The 18526-nt window shown below is 38.9% G+C and overlaps 1 protein-coding gene across 6 annotated transcripts; it reads right to left on the reverse strand.

The window, feature by feature from the left end:
- Positions 1 to 61: 61 nt before the first annotated feature.
- Positions 62 to 17476, reverse strand: LOC131354646 (uncharacterized). Of its 6 annotated transcripts, none has more exons than XM_058392546.1 (17): positions 17396 to 17475; positions 13704 to 13738; positions 12546 to 12590; positions 10809 to 10853; positions 9365 to 9409; positions 8818 to 8868; positions 8118 to 8156; positions 7537 to 7581; positions 7005 to 7043; positions 5879 to 5917; positions 4591 to 4635; positions 4402 to 4485; positions 2851 to 2889; positions 2545 to 2667; positions 828 to 878; positions 477 to 725; positions 62 to 201 (listed from the first exon to the last, which is right to left on the reverse strand). In XM_058392546.1, coding segments are annotated over exons 2-17 (966 nt in total). In that variant the 5' UTR covers positions 13729 to 13738; positions 17396 to 17475; the 3' UTR covers positions 62 to 199. The 6 variants fall into 6 exon arrangements, 5 of the variants coding, with proteins under 5 accessions (XP_058248529.1, XP_058248528.1, XP_058248530.1 ...); XM_058392545.1 differs by having other exon boundaries at positions 8818 to 8871; XR_009204769.1 differs by lacking the exon at positions 62 to 201 and adding an exon at positions 2403 to 2437 and having other exon boundaries at positions 643 to 725; positions 8818 to 8871; positions 17396 to 17476.
- Positions 17477 to 18526: the final 1050 nt, after the last annotated feature.

The following is an 18526-nucleotide window of genomic DNA, read 5'->3' on the forward strand; positions in this document are numbered from 1 at the left end:
AGTCAAATTGTACATTAATAGCTAACAGTTGACTGAAAAAAAATTCATAGATTTGATAAAAAAAAATTATTTAATGAAATAATAATAAAATTTTTTTAAAAAATGATAAAAACATGAGAAATGTGATATGACCCTTTGAAGGTCGCGCATTGACGAAATCAGGAGTGATCCATCAGAGCTGGAATCTATTCGTGGATCTTCCTAAACATGAACAAACACACAACACTTTAACACCAGGGAATTGTTACCACTTTATCAAAAATCCATCTCCATCCGGCTAATATCTATACCGCGAAAATGTATATAGTATTAGGGTTACTCTACTAAATATTCTTAACAAAATTTTTATTCTAATTTTCACACTTGTCATTTTAAGCCTAAATAAAATGAGATCAGACCAGACATATCTGGAGCCTGATCCACTAAAATGCATGTGTTATATTACATCACATCACGTATGTTAAATGTGTGCTCACAGTTGGAGTCGGTCAGGTCTTCCATGACATCACGTGCGCAGCGCCACAAGCCTAAGACTAGATCCTTTGCAGCGCTTTTGCTGGTTGTAAACCCCAAAAGCGTCCTCATCTTTTCCTGTTCGGTCCTCCGTGCTCGTACTATCGCTGCTTGTTCATTTCCTAATTTGAGGTGATCGACGATTTCAGTGACGTTTTTTATTTTGTCGATTAACTCAGCACAGTATTTCCTTAGAAACAGCTGATTTTCATCTGTAATTAAAACGGGGGTAAAAACACTGGTCAAACACCGACACAATGGAGCACAAGATTGGTATTTTTTGCGTTATTTGGTAGGGATTATAGTAGAGATACCTGTATCATTCTTGTTTCCAGTTTGAGAGTTGTCTATTTTATGGCTCTGTGCTGCAAAACAATAAAAAAAGGTGAAATTTATAGGAAACACACTTTCAAGGACAAAACAATAGCAATTCTCATTCGCCTGAGACACAGCTAGAGGGTGGAGCTAAGTGGCATAATGCACAGCTAGAGGGTGGGGCTAGGAGGAATCACACACAGCTAGAGGGTGGAACTAAGTGGAATCATATGCAGCTAGAGGGTGGAGCTAAGAGGAAACACACATAGCTAGAGGGTGGAGCTAAGAGGAACCACACATAGCTAGAGGGTGGACCTAAGTGGAATCATATGCAGCTAGAGGGTGGAGCTAAGAGGAACCACACATAGCTAGAGGGTGGAGCTAAGAGGAACCACACATAGCTAGAGGGTGGACCTAAGTGGAATCATATGCAGCTAGAGGGTGGAACTAAGTGGAATCATATGCAGCTAGAGGATGGAGCTAAGAGGAACCACGCACAGCTAGAGGGTGGACCCAAGTGGAATCATATGCAGCTAGGGTCTGGAGCTAGAAGTAATCTCAAACAGTCAGAGAGTGGAGCTAGATGTAATCACACACAGGTAGATGGTGGAGCTAAGAGAAATTAATCACAGCTAGAGGGTGGGGCTAAGTGGAATCATACACATCTGAAGGGTGGAGCTAAGTGGAATCATACACAACTAGAGGGTGGAGCAAAGTGAAATCATATACAGCTAGAGGAAAGAGCTAGGTGAAATAATAATAATAATAATAAAAAAAAAACAGAGGGTATGGCTAAGTGAAATCAAACACAGCTCGAGGGTGGAGCTAGGACGAATCACACACAGCTAGATGGTGGAGCTAAGCGGAATCACACACACATAGGGTGGAGCTAAGTGCAATTACACAAGGATAGAGGGTGGAGCTAAGTGTAATCACACAGATGGAGGATGGAGCTAGGATGACTCACACACAGCTAGATGGTGGAGCTTAGTGGAATCAAACACAGCTAGAGGGTGGAGCTAAGAGGAATGACACACAGCTAGATGGTGGAGCTTAGTGGAATCACACACACATAGGGTGGAGCTAAGTGCAATTACACAAGGATAGAGGGTGGAGCTAAGTGTAATCACACAGATGGAGGATGGAGCTAGGACGAATCACACACAGCTAGATGGTGGAGCTTAGTGGAATCACACACACATAGGGTGGAGCTAAGTGCAATTACACAAGGATAGAGGGTGGAGCTAAGTGTAATCACACAGATGGAGGATGGAGCTAGGATGAATCACACAGCTAGATGGTGGAGCTTAGTGGAATCAAACACAGCTAGAGGATGGAGCTAAGAGGAATGACACACAGCTATAGGGTGGATCTAGGAGGAATCACAGAAATAGAGGGTGGAGCTAAGTGTAATCACACACACAGAGGGTGGAGCTAAGTGGAATTACACACAGCTAAATGGTGGAGCTAAGTGTAATCACACAAATAGAGGGTGAAGCAAAGTGTAATCACACAGCTGGAGGGTGGGGGCCACAAACAGCTGGAGGGTGGAGCGAAGTATATAGTACATATACCTTTAGAGAGTGGAACTAGGTGAAATCACACACAGCTGTAGGGTGGGGATAGGAGCAATCATACACAGTTAGAGGGAGGGGCTTGGTGGAATCATACGCAACAAGAAAATGTATTTTCTTAAATAGTAGCTGTAATATTTACCAGACACTGCAGCATCGTTGGTCACTCTTTGGTTGATCACTTCATCGTTATTAAATCTATTCACTAGGATAGCTAAGGGTTGGTAGTAATCACTCTTTCCAGATGTTTGTACTGTGATGTTACCTGTTATTACAGAACGCAATATTGCAATTTATACTGAACGATAATATCAGGGGGATATTTTATTACAAGTTGTTAGATGTAAGTTTCTGTAAGACATGCTGTTGAATATGCAGTACTGCAGTACACTTAGATACGTTTACTTAAATAACTAATTGTACTTTTATGAAAGACTTAAGAACTGACCCATGGAAACAGGAGCATGCACAATGGGCTGAACCGGAGCTGTAGCAGGAATATTATGTTGATGAAGAAAGACAGTTTATTAATTATGTCCAGTAATACTGCTTGGGTGACTCCTTATCCTTATACCCTAAGGTCAACTTTTGAGTATTTATATACTAACACATGTAACGCCTGTATATACATTATCATAGTACAAGCCATGGAAATATATACAAATCTTGTAACAACATTTTGTCTCGTCTCCACAAAGCATCATCATACAGAAATTCACCCATGGGCTAAAGAACAGTAAAGAACTCGATTGTTCTGACAGAATGGCCAGAGGAGATGTAATTGAAAAATATTTACTTCTAATGTGACATTCAATTGCTAAATGATCTCAATTTAACAAAAAATAATTTGTTTGTACACCCGTTCGGGTCATTTTGCCGATCCCTGAACACTAGCTAACTTTCTCATCACGCGTCAGACACCAACAGGCGATGGTCAAGACTAGCATTTGTTGCGTCGGGGACCAAATGTATCCCATTTAACACGTTTAATACACCTTATTACTGTGCACTGTCATGGTAAAACATTTCAAGATGGTTAAACTTCGAAACAAAAATTCACTCACTGCCTTAAAAACTTTATGTTTCACCTCATAAATAGTCAAGCAATGGATTACCATGTACTAGACTACGTGGCTTCTGACCTCAGATCATTACCACATGAATACTCTACATGGCCAAAAGTTTGTGGACATCTGACCATCAAACACCTTTGTGCTTTTTAACATCCTGTTCCAGATTTATTGCCCATTTTGCTCTTATAATACCCACTACTACTCCAGGAAGGATTTCAACTAGATTTGGAGCATGGCTGTGGGGATTTGTGATCATTCAGCCATTAATGAGGTTAGGCACCGATATCACTGAGGAGGTCTGGGGTGCGACTGGCATTCTAGTCAATCTCAAAGATGTTCAGTAGGATTGAGGTCAAGGCTCTGTGAGGGACGCTCATGTTCTTCCACCTTAGAAAATGATGTCCTCACTTAGTCATGATGGAACATATTTGTGACACTTAGTTGAAGTGAAGGAAATTTGTAATATTGCAGGATAGGAAAACATTCTATACAATTGTGTGCTTCCAAATTTGTCACAACAATTTGAAGAAGGACCGCATAAGGATGTGCTGATGAGGTGTCCACAAACGTTTGGCCATGTATTGTAGATTTAAAGTAACACACACACAAACCAGAGCAATACCTAGAACCAGGACTAGACTTTTTCTGGACTTGCATCTCAACACACGCTATCTCTACCAGAGATACACAACATACTGCACAATTCCTGCACTACATCTGCACACATCTGGATTTTACTCACAGCAGTCATACTGTTCTACCGCCTGCATTCATATATGCATTTCATATTCTTCCCTTTTCCACTTGTATGGTCAATTTTGTATTATAAATTTCTATATCATCTGATTTGAAATTCTATACTTTTATATTTATTCTATTATTTTATATTTGTATATTTTTATTCATATTGATCCTATACACTTTACCTGGTTGCCGATAATTAGAAAACATTGACATATCCTCAGATGCTAGAGATGTCCTCTTTCTTTTTGCTGGATTCTGACCTTGTGCTGGACAAAAATGAAAATAAAACATGCCAACATCAAATTTCTGGTTCATAAATTAATTCAGGGGAATACATTTCTATATGAAATTTTGTCAACACCCTGAAATACCTAGATTAGGATTTTTTCTCTTCTTCGATTTCACTGATCCTTTCACTGCATAAATAAAGAATTCAAGTATTAAAACACACTAATAACAAATACAGTATATCTGATCGTATTTCACAGCATTCAGCAAGAGACTAAAACAGACCAAAACATTACATCTATATGGCTGCATTTATGTTCATTTATCTGGCAGATATCGATTATTATCATCAGTTTGGGGCGGTGGTAGCTCAAGTGTTTAAGGCTCTGGGTCGTTGACCTAAAGATTGGGGTTCAAGCCCCAGCACTGCCAAGCTGCCACCGTTGGGCCCTTGAGCAAGGCCCCTAACACACCCTGCTCCTGTGGCACTGCATCATGGCTGACCCTGTGCTCTGACCCCAAACTACAAGGATGGGATATGCGAAGAAAGAATTTCACTGTGCAGTAATATACACTACCAGTCAAAAGTTTGGACACACCTAATTCCATGGTCTTTCCTGATGTTTATTTCTTTCTACATTGTAAAACAATGCTGAAGGCGGCCGAAATCCACAATAATGTCCTCTGAACAGTTGATATTGAGATATGTCTGCTACTGATGCTCTGTAAAGCCTTCATAACGCCTCTAATCTGAGGTGCTGTTAATTGGTGATTTCTGAGGCTGGTCACTCTAAATGAACTTCTCCTCTGCAGCAGAGGTCAGTTTTGGTCTTGCTTTACTGGGATGGTCTTCATGTGAGCCAGTTTCATCATGGTGCTTGATGGGTTTTGCAAATGCACTTGACAATACTGTTCTTGCAGGAACTATTCCAGAACACCTGACCTTCGTGTCTTAAAATAACAACTGAGTGTTTTTTGTTGTCGTTACATATGGATTACTTAAGTCCATGTGTGTTATTTCATAGTTTTGAATCTCCAGTATTGTTCTAGAATGTAGAAAATAAATCCCTAAACAAAAAACATTGAATTAAAAGGGTGTGTCCAAACTTTTGACTGGTAGTGTATATGTGACAAATAAAGACAACTTAAGTAGGGACTTGAACTCATAAACCTTTTGACCCAGAACCTTAACTGATGACACCTTGGAGAAGCTCATCAGCTAAACCCTGAGATAGCAGTTATCACTGTTATTGGCCCCTGAGCACAACTCTCAACCCGTAACTATTCCAGAGGGCCAGAAACATGGCTGACCCTGTGCTCTACAAATGTATACCAAGCTGCAAACTGTAAAGAAATCACTTCATAGTACTGAACAAAAACATTATTATAAACTCCATCTTCCTCTCATAAAGAACGAGGTTGTGTACTGACCTGGATCTGTGTTTTGTTTCTTGGTTATTGGCTTCTTTCCTATAAATCAAATGCTTTTAAATATTTGTATATATGTATAACAGCAGCACATGCACTATTGGTATAAAAACAATGCAGTTCTTTGGCCTCACAGCTGTTTTTGCAGCTAAATAATTTAATTTACCAAGGAAAAAAGGACAATAGACATATAATAATAATAATAATAATAATAATAATAATAATAATAATAATAATAATAATAATCCAGCTTTCTTTCACTTCGTCTGTGTTTAAAAACAGAAAACTTGGTGGATTGGATATAGAAGAAAAAAAATATTTCTGTAAGAGACTTGCTTGTTTTTTTTCTTTTTTCATTTTATTGAATTCATACTACATTTATTATTTGCAATGTTATTGAGTTTTGTATGAAAGTTGTGGTTTTGTGTAAATCATGTTTTTAGTCATGTATTATTTTCTGTTTTTTTTGTGTGCATAAACAGAATGTGCTTCAGTTTTTAAAAAAAGCTTGCATTTTTCAAGAAAAAAAAAGTTGTATTGTGCCAGACAGACAGAGAGACAGACAGACAGAGAGACAGACAAACAGAGTGACAGACAGACAGAGAGAAATACAAACAGACAGACAGAAAGACAGACAGACAGACAGAGACACAGACAGAAAGACAGACAGAAAGACAGAGAGAGAGAGACAGGAAGACAGTCAGAAAGACAGACAGACAGACAGACAGAGAAACAGACAGAGACAGACAGACAGACAGACAAACAGACAGTCAGAGAAACAGACAGAGACAGACAGACAGAAAGACAGAGAGACAGACAGACATAGAAAGACAGACAGACAGTCAGAGAGACAGGCAGACAGTCAGAGAGAAAGTTAGAGAGACAGACAGACAGAAAGGCAGATTGAGAGAGAGAGAGAGAGAGAGAGAGGGAGGGAGAGAGAGAGAGAGTCAGAGAGAGAGAGAGAGAGAGAGGGAGGGAGAGAGAGAGAGAGAGAGAGTCAGAGAGAGAGAGAGAGAGAGAGAGAGACAGAGAGAGAGAGAGAGAGAGAGAGAGAGAGAGAGAGAAAGGCAGGCAGAGAGACATAGTTCTATCTATATATTTTTAATAATAACTTAAATACCCTGACCTGCTTCAGCTTTGGGTTTCATGTTTGGTGACGTTATTCCTACAATTGAAGCATTATTATTAATGTTACAAACATTAACAGAGTGCATTATGGGGGAAAAAGAAGCCAGAGATAAAAACTGCAATATTCAACATAATATACATTTACACTGCAGAGATGGATGAATGAATAAACGAGTGAAAGAACAGACACGTAAATAATGTTATGATAATATGAGTAAAGAATAATTGCAATTCCAACAATTTTGGATCTAAAAAAATGTGCATCTCATCCAAAATCACATATTTTGTTGACTGGTGATGTGAAAAGAAATAAATACAACCTCTGTTCATATACACACTACTTGATTTTATTGTGTAATTGGTAATGCATACTTTACTTTGATGGACTTGAAAAAAATGTATAAAAAAATATTTGGACCGAATTGGACTAAAAGGGACTGAACAGAGTTAGAGCAAAATATTACTAATGTCTTAATACACTCTATTACTAATGGATTTAATAAGTTAATAGAGAGAAAACGTTCTCTGACCTGGACTTGGATTCATGTCCTTTTTGGGATGTGCAGGTTTTTTCCCTTTAATTTTCAGAAGAAAAAAAAAAAAAAGAATAAGACACTTAAAGAACAGCATTGTACAATACATTGTAAATATCTTAATACATTTCTAGACATTTTTTACTAAAATTTCTAGACATATTTTACTATTTTTAAGCTTTACTTAGAATATAATAATCTGCTACATTTTCTGGTATACTATAAATAATACATATGAGTATATATATATACTACAAACAGGTTTTATATATATATATTGAAAAATTATAGACTGACGCTTGATTTCTTTTTATTGTGATTAATTGCATTCATGCTTTAATACATTTATTATAATTGCAGTGTTAGTGGGTTTTGTGTAAAAGCAGCAGTAAATTGTGATTTTAGTCAGATTTTATTAATTTGTTTGTGTGATTTAAAAAAAAATATTAACCTGGCCTCAAGGTTCCAGTATTGGAAAAAAAAGGTGTACAGCAATCAGATAGACAGATTGTCTAATAGATAGACAGACAGACAGACAGACACAGTTCTATCTATCTTTATAACTTTAATACACTGACCTGCATCAGCTTTGGGTTTCTTCTTCGGTGTCTTAATTCCTACAATTCAAGCGTTAAAATGAATGTGAGTAAGCAAGTGAGCGAATGTGTGAATGAATGAAGACACACTTGAAAACAGTTCTAACCATATCACCATAAGAAAGATACGTGCAAAAAATATACAGCCGTAAGCAAAAGTTTGTGCACCTCACCAAAATCACATATTTTGTTAATTTGTGAAGTGAAAGGAAATAAACACAACCTCTACTATTCAAACCGTACAGAAATTTACCCTGCAATTGTTAACGCATACTTACTGTAAATCTGATGATGTTAAAATAGAAATAAAGTAATTTGATCGAAATTAAACTACACCCTGGACAGGTCTCCAGTCCATCACAGGGCCACACATATAGACAGACAACCACACACACTCCTATGGGCAATTTAGAATGACCAATCAACCTAATGTACTGTGGGAGGAAACCGGAGTACCCGGAGTAAACCCACAAAGGCACGGGGAGAACATGCTACACACAGAAAGACCCCTGCCTGTTCGAACCCGGGATTCAGAGCCAGGAATTTCTTGCTGTGAGGCAACAGTGCTAACCACTAAGCCACCGTGCTACACGGACATGGCAAAATATTACTGTGAATTGTAGGATTGCAGATGAATTTATTCATTCATTCACTAGAAAGGATTTATAGAATGTAAATAGACCTGGGTTTGGATTTGTTTCCTTTTTGGGAGGTGCAGGTTTGTTTCCCTTAGCTGCTGGGAGAGAAAACGAAAAAACAAAGTGAATATATATTAAAATTACATGCATTACTCTTTGACTTCTTGTTTATCTTTACCACATTATACATTAACATGGTATGAACAAATGAACGAATGAATGAATGAGGAGGCACTTGAAAACAGTTCTAATCATATCACCATGAGAAAGATAAGTGCAACAATTTTGGATTTTAAAAAATATACAGCCGTAAGCAAACGTTTGTGCACCTCACCAAAATCACATATTTTGTTGACTGGTTAAGTGAAAAGAAGTAAATACAACCGGTATTAATATACAAACTATTTGATCCTGCAATTGTTAATGCATACTTTAAATTATTTGGAAAACAAAATGGAAATAGGACTAAAATGGGCCTGAAATGAGTTATAACAAATAGAGCAAATGTCAACAGAATGTTAGACAAATCATCAGGATTGCAAATTCATTCACTGAAAAAGGATTTATAGGAAGCAGTTAGAGTTCTCTGACCTGGCTTTGGATTTTTTTCTTTTTTGGGACCTGCAGGTATTTTTCCTTGTAATATTCGGAAGAAAATAGAAACAAGAATAAACCACTTTTAAGCACATAAAACACATAAGAAGAACAAATTTCTAATGCAATATGTATATATATATATATATATATATATATATAAAATAGTAACATATTAATATTTATTATACATTACATTAATAATATACTTGTATTCTTGTATATATATTTAGATTTTATATTTTTGTGTGTGTTGTATTTTGTAACAGACTAACACAAGAATCTATTTTGTCCTGCAACTGTTAATGCATTTCCTTTATAATTTCATAAACGTATAAATAGAAAAATAAAATGATTTGGACTTAAACTAAAGGCTTTAAACCAAAAAGCACAATATTACTAAGAATGTCTTATTCTTTCATTTATTTATTTGTTTATTGGGAGTGAATTAAGAGTTTTCTGATCTGTGTTTGGATTGGTTTCCTTTTTCAGGCATGCAGGTTTGTTTGCTGTGGTATTTCGAACAGAAAGGAAGAGTAAAAGAAACGAAATCTAAGATCAAATCTCTAATGCACTGCAAAAAATGACATCTTAATGAGCTACCACACTGTATCTTTTAAAGACTCAAAATGATCTAGAGTTTCCATTTGACATTTAACTTATTTATACACTGTATATATACTAATCAGGCATAACATTATGACCATCTGCCTAATATTGTGATGGTCCCCATTTTGCTGCCAAAACAGCCCTGACCCCTCGAGGCATGGACTCCACTAGATCCCTGAAGGTGTGCTGTGGTATCTGGCAACAAGATGTTAGCAGCAGATCCTTTAAGTCCTTTAAGTTGCAAGGTGGGGGACTCCATGTGACAGGACTTAAAGGATACTTAAAAGATACTTTTGATAGATACTGACCACTGCAGACCGGGAACACCCCACAAGAGCTGCAGTTTTGGAGATGCTCTGATCCAGTGGTCTAGCCATCACAATTTGGCCCTTCGTCAAACTCGCTCAAATCCTTACGCTTGTCCATTTTTTCTGCTTCTAACATCAACTCTGAGGACAAAATGTTGACTTGCTGCCTAATATATCCCACCCACTAACAGGTGCCATGATGAGGAGATCATCAGTCTTATTCACTTCACCTGGCACTGCTCATAATGTTTTGCTTGATCGGTGTATTTTATTATTTTTATGTTTTCTTGTTGATAATTTTACTAATTTTAAGCATTTATTTATAGAAAGACAAAAAAATGTACAGCTTAAAAATGGTAAACTGACTAAAGATATTTATGTATGTAAATCAAATTTTAAAGTCTATTTAGCCATCAATAACGACAATACGGAAGAAAAAAAATCTAGACTCCATAGCTTGATTGAATGCATAATAAGAAAGACATGTATCACAAGCTAAGAGCATTTTCTGATCTGTAACTGACCTGGATTCTTCTTGGTTTTCACTTTCACAGGCTTTTTTGCTCCGACTATATAAGTGAAGAAAGCAAATATTAAAACGATGTAATAGCTATTAAAATCCTGAAACAGCTCAAAAACTACCAACCTGCATTATTCGTCGCTACAATATACACTACCAGTCAAAAGTTTGGACACATCTTCTAATTCCATGGTCTTTCCTGATGTTTATTTCTTTCTACATTATAAAACAATGCTGAAGGTGGCTGAAATACACAATAATGTCCTCTGAACAGTTGATATTGAGATACACTATATTGCCAAAAGTATTCACTCACCTGCCTTGACTCGCATATGAACTTAAGTGACATCCCATTCCTAATCCATAGGGTTCAATATGACGTTGGTCCACCCTTTGCAGCTATAACAGCTTCAACTCTTCTGGGAAGGCTGTCCACAAGGTTTAGGAGTGTGTTTATGGGAATTTTTGACCATTCTTCCAGAAGCGCATTTGTGAGGTCACACACTGATGTTGGACGAGAAGGCCTGGCTCTCAGTCTCCACTCTAATTCATCCCAAAGGTGTTCTATGGGGTTGAGGTCAGGACTCTGTGCAGGCCAGTCAAGTTCATCCACACCAGACTCTGTCATCCATGTCTTTATGGACCTTGCTTTGGTCACTGGTGCACAGTCATGTTGGAAGAGGAAGGGGCCAGCTCCAAACTGTTCCCACAAAGTTGGGAGCATGGAATTGTCCAAAATGTCTTGGTATGCTGAAGCATTCAGAGTTCCTTTCACTGGAACTAAGGGGCCAAGCCCAGCTCCTGAAAAACAACCCCACACCATAATCCCCCCTCCGCCAAACTTTACACTTGGCACAATGCAGTCAGACAAGTACCGTTCTCCTGGCAACCGCCAAACCCAGACTCGTCCATCAGATTGCCAGATGCAGAAGCGCGATTCGTCACTCCAGAGAACGCGTCTCCACTGCTCTAGAGTCCAGTGGCGGCGTGCTTTACACCACTGCATCCGACGCTTTGCATTGCACTTGGTGATGTATGGCTTGGATGCAGCTGCTCGGCCATGGAAACCCATTCCATGAAGCTCTCTGCGCACTGTTCTTGAGCTAATCTGAAGGCCACATGAAGTTTGGAGGTCTGTAGCGATTGACTCTGCAGAAAGTTGGCGACCTCTTCGCACTATGCGCCTCAGCATCCGCTGACCCCGCTCCGTCAGTTTACGTGGCCTACCACTTCGTGGCTGAGTTGCTGCCGTTCCCAAACACTTCCACGTTCTTATAATACAGCTGACAGTTGACTGTGGAATATTTAGGAGCGAGGAAATTTCACGACTGGATTTGTTGCACAGGTGGCATCCTATCACAGTTCCACGCTGGAATTCACTGAGCTCCTGAGAGCGACCCATTCTTTCACAAATGTTTGTAAAAACAGTCTGCATGCCTAGGTGCTTGATTTTATACACCTGTGGCCATGGAAGTGATTGGAACACCTGATTCTGATTATTTGGATGGGTGAGCGAATACTTTTGGCAATATAGTGTATGTCTGCTACTGATGCTCTGTAAAGCCTTCATAACGGCTCTAATCTGAGGTGTCTATCTCCTGTATTGTTCTAGAATGTAGAAAATAAATCCCTAAACAAAAAACATTGCATTAAAAAGTGTGTCGAAACTTTTGACTGGTAGTGTATAGTAATATCTTTTAAGCAGTTCAGACACTGAAATCCACCACTGAAACACACTGACCTGTATTAGCCTTGGCTTTCTTTTTCGAAGCTGTTTTTGCTCTGGCTGTGTGAGAGAAGAATGCCAACAATTATACAGAGGCATCTTTTAACCGAATCTGAGCTTTTTACAGAAGACTTTATATCAGATTTTTAACACTAATAACAAACCTGAAATCAAGACTTATTATAAAACTGCCTTAGGCCTAGAGTTTAACGCTTCACATAAAGCATAGGAATTATTAAACTGGAAAATTACAATACAAATAAGAAGGTATAAACACAGAGAACACGGTGTTTATGTAACACTGGAAGAAGTAAAGAAAAATAAATCATCAGTCCTTCACAGATTTTGCGATATTTATTTATTTACGTATGTGTTTGTTTGTTTGTTTATTAATTCATTTTTGTGATTGCTGATTAAAAGGGCTTGATTTTGCTGCAACTTTTCCTCCCTCAAAATGTTTATTTATTAATCAATCCATCCACCCACCCACCCATCTATCTATCTATCTATCTATCTATCTATCTATCTATCTATCTATCTATCTATCTACCCGTCTGTCTGTCTGTCTATCTCAGTGGTTATAATGTTATGGCTGATTGGTGTATATTTATGTATGAAACACTTTAAATGCTACATGGGGTAGCTCAAAGTGCTGTACAAACAAGTCGTACAAATAAATGAAGAGTAATGTTAGGTAATGTTACCCTATGGAGGTAACTAAGCATAATTTTCCTGCATTATTTAGTTTCAGTTTAAATATTTGTATATGTCTATATGCAGGGGCAGCTATGAGACAGTGCCCCTGGAGCAGAGAGGGTTAAGGGCTTTGCTCAATTGCCCAACAGCGGAGCTTGGTGGTGCTGGGGCTTGGACCCTGATCCTCCGATCAACAAACCCAGAGCCTTAACCACTTGAGCTACTACTGCTCATAAAATAAGCGTATCCTTTAGTTATGAAAAAAAGGCAAAAAGGAAATAATTAAAATGACAATACAACTAAAATTTTTTTTTTTATTTAAAAAAATGTAGTTAAATCTGGCATTACTACTCTAGAAAAAAAATAACAACCTGTGCGGTCAATGTTGTAAATATTCAGAGTGACTTCTTTCAGGATGTTATTGTATTTAAAACGCAATTAAATGGGGTGTTTTTTTTTGGAAAAAGATTTTCTTACCTTTGCCAGTCTTTTTTGGTGGCATAGTTTCGTTTCTGCAAAGAACAAAATAAACAGTTCAATATTGTATAATCAATATTATTTTGTACCTTTCCTGGGCAGCCAAGCCTCAATTTTTATTCTAAAAACACCAGCATTTTTTCAAATTAATTGCAAATTTTGAATTAAAGACAAATATGGACTTATTTATTTAGTTTATTTTTGCATCGATTCTGATTGCTGATTCAGTTTTGTTTACTCGTGGCATTAAGGTCAACCTGCACTTGCAAGCAGCTGACACTTTCAGTCTGAATCATCACAGCATTTCAAGTCCTTCAAATAATAAATAAAGTGTACGCCGATCATATATAGTACATTAGTAAGTTGATTTAATATTTATGTTCCTAAAGCAGTGCTTGCTGTAGTAGTTATTTAATACACTTACCATGAGCTAACATTTTTTAATTGAATTTATTTATTTATTATTATTTTGCATCATGTTACCTATTATGTAATTATCAGCATATTACATTTATACTATTTCATAACTATCCACCTAAAAAATAGAGACAGTAGATACTGCAAAATGTAGAAGAAAATAACACACTTGGAGGCATGCTGCTATAGGAAAATAATTAACAGGGTGATGATGCATTGGGAAGCAGAGTTAACACTGACTTGTGTTTTTATTATAACACACTAGAATCATTTTCTTATACCAGAGCTATTTTCTGCTTTCAAAAAAATCCTTACTAAATTACTGAGCGACACACTGTATATTTTATCCATTTAAAGTTACACTGAATGTTGGGAGACATGTTCGGTTCTTGTCATTACGGCTTTTAAAGGTTGGTCCCTCAGCAGCGTTTCTGTATTTCCTGCTGTTTAAACAGAAATCACAGAGAAACTCTCACAGAACATCTTACTGACAGTTATAAAGCACAGACACTGGAGACTCCTTCCATAAATGTTAAATAAACGTAATAAACACGTAGAAAAATGCCATTTCTTTGACTTATAACATGAACGGTATTTTACAATCACAGAGACTGCCAGACAGAGGAAAATCTGGCACCAAGTGTACCACATGAAATGTTTGTTTTGGGCATGAATGTCATTACAGCCATCTACGACTAAGCTGTGAGGACGGTTTGTAGAGATTCTGCCTTTTTTTTCCCCACAAAGATGTGAGAAAGCATGGGTGTGACCTGAGATACAGCCAACACACAGATTGTTACGAGAAGCAAACTTTAACAGCACCGAGACAAGAACATACACCCTTACTATTTCCTGTCCACATAATAATGCCCTAAGCGTTTCCAGGTACAGGAATCTCACGCATGTGCAGTACGATAGGAACGTTCCACTATTCATGAATCATGGGGGGGCCCGTATTTGAAAAGATGTAATAATAATGTTAAAATCTTAATGGTTATAGACAGACCATACAATATATGATAGAAAAGTAATATGTACTATATGATTTATATAGGCTTCCTGGGGCCCCCTAATTCCCCGGGGCTCTAAGCGGCTGCTTACCTCGCTTAGTCCACCCCATTCAAGAATCATCTCTCTCCACCTATCCCTATCTTCTGCATCCTCAACACTTACACCCACTAGCTTCATATCCTCATTTATTCCATCCATATACCTCCTCCTTGGCCTTCCTCTTTGCCTCCTGCCTGGCAGCTCCATGTCCATCATTCTCCTACCGATATACTCACTCTCCCTCCTCTGGACATGTCCAAACCATCTTAATCTGGCCTCCCTAACTTTGTCCCCCAAACGTCCAACATAAGCCGTCCCTCTGATGTACTCGTTCCTAATCCTGTCCAACCGTGTCACTCCCAAAGAGAACCTCAACATCTTCAGCTCTGACTCCTGTCTGTCTCTTCCTCAGTGACACATCATCTAAGAGTGTGGACTAAAAATATGCAGATTATTATGATAGGTTGAGAGATATTGTCCACCTCAGTCACTGACACATATATACACTATATTGCCAAAAGTATTCGCTCACCCATCCAAATAATCAGAATCAGGTGTTCCAATCACTTCCATGGCCACAGGTGTATAAAATCAAGCACCTAGGCATGCAGACTGTTTTTACAAACATTTGTGAAAGAATGGGTCGCTCTCAGTAGCTCAGTGAATTCCAGCGTGGAACTGTGATAGGATGCCACCTGTGCAACAAATCCAGTCGTGAAATTTCCTCGCTCCTAAATATTCCACAGTCAACTGTCAGCTGTATTATAAGAACGTGGAAGTGTTTGGGAACGACAGCAACTCAGCCACGAAGTGGTAGGCCACGTAAACTGACGGAGCGGGGTCAGCGGATGCTGAGGCGCATAGTGCGAAGAGGTCGCCAACTTTCTGCAGAGTCAATCGCTACAGACCTCCAAACTTCATGTGGCCTTCAGATTAGCTCAAGAACAGTGCGCAGAGAGCTTCATGGAATGGGTTTCCATGGCCGAGCAGCTGCATCCAAGCCATACATCACCAAGTGCAATGCAAAGCGTCGGATGCAGTGGTGTAAAGCACGCCGCCACTGGACTCTAGAGCAGTGGAGACGCGTTCTCTGGAGTGACGAATCGCGCTTCTCCATCTGGCAATCTGATGGACGAGTCTGGGTTTGGCGGTTGCCAGGAGAACGGTACTTGTCTGACTGCATTGTGCCAAGTGTAAAGTTTGGTGGAGGGGGGATTATGGTGTGGGGTTGTTTTTCAGGAGCTGGGCTTGGCCCCTTAGTTCCAGTGAAAGGAACTCTGAATGCTTCAGCATACCAAGACATTTTGGACAATTCCATGCTCCCAACTTTGTGGGAACAGTTTGGAGCTGGCCCCTTCCTCTTCCAACATGACTGTGCACCAGTGCACAAAGCAAGGTCCATAAAGACATGGATGACAGAGTCTGGTGTGGATGAACTTGACTGGCCTGCACAGAGTCCTGACCTCAACCCGATAGAACACCTTTGGGATGAATTAGAGCGGAGACTGAGAGCCAGGCCTTCTCGTCCAACATCAGTGTGTGACCTCACAAATGCGCTTCTGGAAGAATGGTCAAAAATTCCCATAAACACACTCCTAAACCTTGTGGACAGCCTTCCCAGAAGAGTTGAAGCTGTTATAGCTGCAAAGGGTGGACCGACGTCATATTGAACCCTATGGATTAGGAATGGGATGTCACTTAAGTTCATATGCAAGTCAAGGCAGGTGAGCGAATACTTTTGGCAATATAGTGTATGTGTCTTCCTTGTACCCTGAGAGATACTGGGACCAGTTGAGCAGTGCTGGAAGATCTGGTGCAGAGCTTTGAGGTAAGAAGGTTCGGGTCCATTTTTGGCTTTGTAGGCAAGCATCAGAATCGGATGCAACCAGTGGATGGAACTGGGTGGTGTGGGAAAACTTTTTAAAAATATTTTTTTGCAAAGCTGATCCAATTGCGCTTACTGATAGACTTGCAGTAGTCGAGTCTCCCAATGAGAAGAGACCTAAAACCAGCACCTTAACGACCTGTGTGGATAAGAATGCCCGAATTCTTGTAGCGTTGTAAAGGAGAAACCCGACGCACGCGCGGCAAATTTGAGCGCGCGCGCAAACAACCTGATTTACAAACTAACAGAGACACAGCAGAAATGTAAGCATGTAACAGAAAGTTCACACATACACAGAGCCAAAAAAAAGAGCAAACAAAAGGGATAATACGCTACTTACTCGTTTTACTCTTTAATCACGCGCTACGTGTAAAACTTGGGCGCTAAAACGAAAGTTATGTTCTGCGCATGCGCACAATTTTATGCCCGGTAACAGAGTTCAGACAATGCAGAATCACTCACAAACAACCACGATAGACAAACGCAGAAAGGAAAAGAAATCAATCAAAGAAACAGGCAAACAAGCAAATAATGAAAGCAGTAAATAAATATCTGACATGCGTAAAATATTGTTCTGTTATTTTACTCACTTTTCAGGTGGTGAGGGTGAGGTACACAAAACAAACACAGAACTAAATACACAAGCAATCTATCTATCTATCTATCTATCTATCTATCTATCTATCTATCTATCTATCTATCTATCTATCTATCTATCTATCTATCTATCAAGTCAGTTTAAAAACAATATAAAAATGCATACACCATAGTTACTAACAGTATACTAACCCATGAATCCAAACATGCTACAAAAAGAGCCAAAACTTTATTAATCCCACAAGAGAAATTCTTTTGTTACAGCAGCTTAGTTACAACATACAACACACACAAAAATATCATGCTTTGCTTAACGTTCTGCTGGAAAACCTTGGGTCCTGACATCCATGTGGATGTTACTTTGACACGTTCCACCTACCTAAGCATTGTCGCAGACCATGTACTGTACACTCTTTCATGGAAACGGTATTCCCTGATACCTGTGGCCTCTTTCAGCAGGATAATGCACCGTGCCACAAAGCAAAAACGATTCAGGAATGGTTTGATGACCACAACAAGGAGTTTGAGGTGTTGACGTGACCTCAATCCAATCCAGCATCTGTGGGATGTGCTGAACAACCAAGTCGGATCCATGGAGGCCCCACCTCACAACTTACAGGACTTAAAGGATCTGCTGCTAACATCTTGGAGCCAGATACCACAGAACACCTTCACAGATCTAGTGGAGTCCCTGACTCGATGGGTCAGGGCTGTTTTGGCAGCGAAGGGGGGAACAACAAAATTCTAGGCAGGTGGTCATAATGTTATGCCTGATTGGTGTATATGTATTAGATATCAATTAATATTATGAAAACTTACACATACAGATTATTTTAAACAGGAAACACCCCCCACCCCCCAGTGGTAATATCAG

This window comes from Hemibagrus wyckioides, linkage group LG06 (genome assembly GCF_019097595.1).
Source record: "Hemibagrus wyckioides isolate EC202008001 linkage group LG06, SWU_Hwy_1.0, whole genome shotgun sequence".
NCBI lineage: Eukaryota > Metazoa > Chordata > Actinopteri > Siluriformes > Bagridae > Hemibagrus > Hemibagrus wyckioides.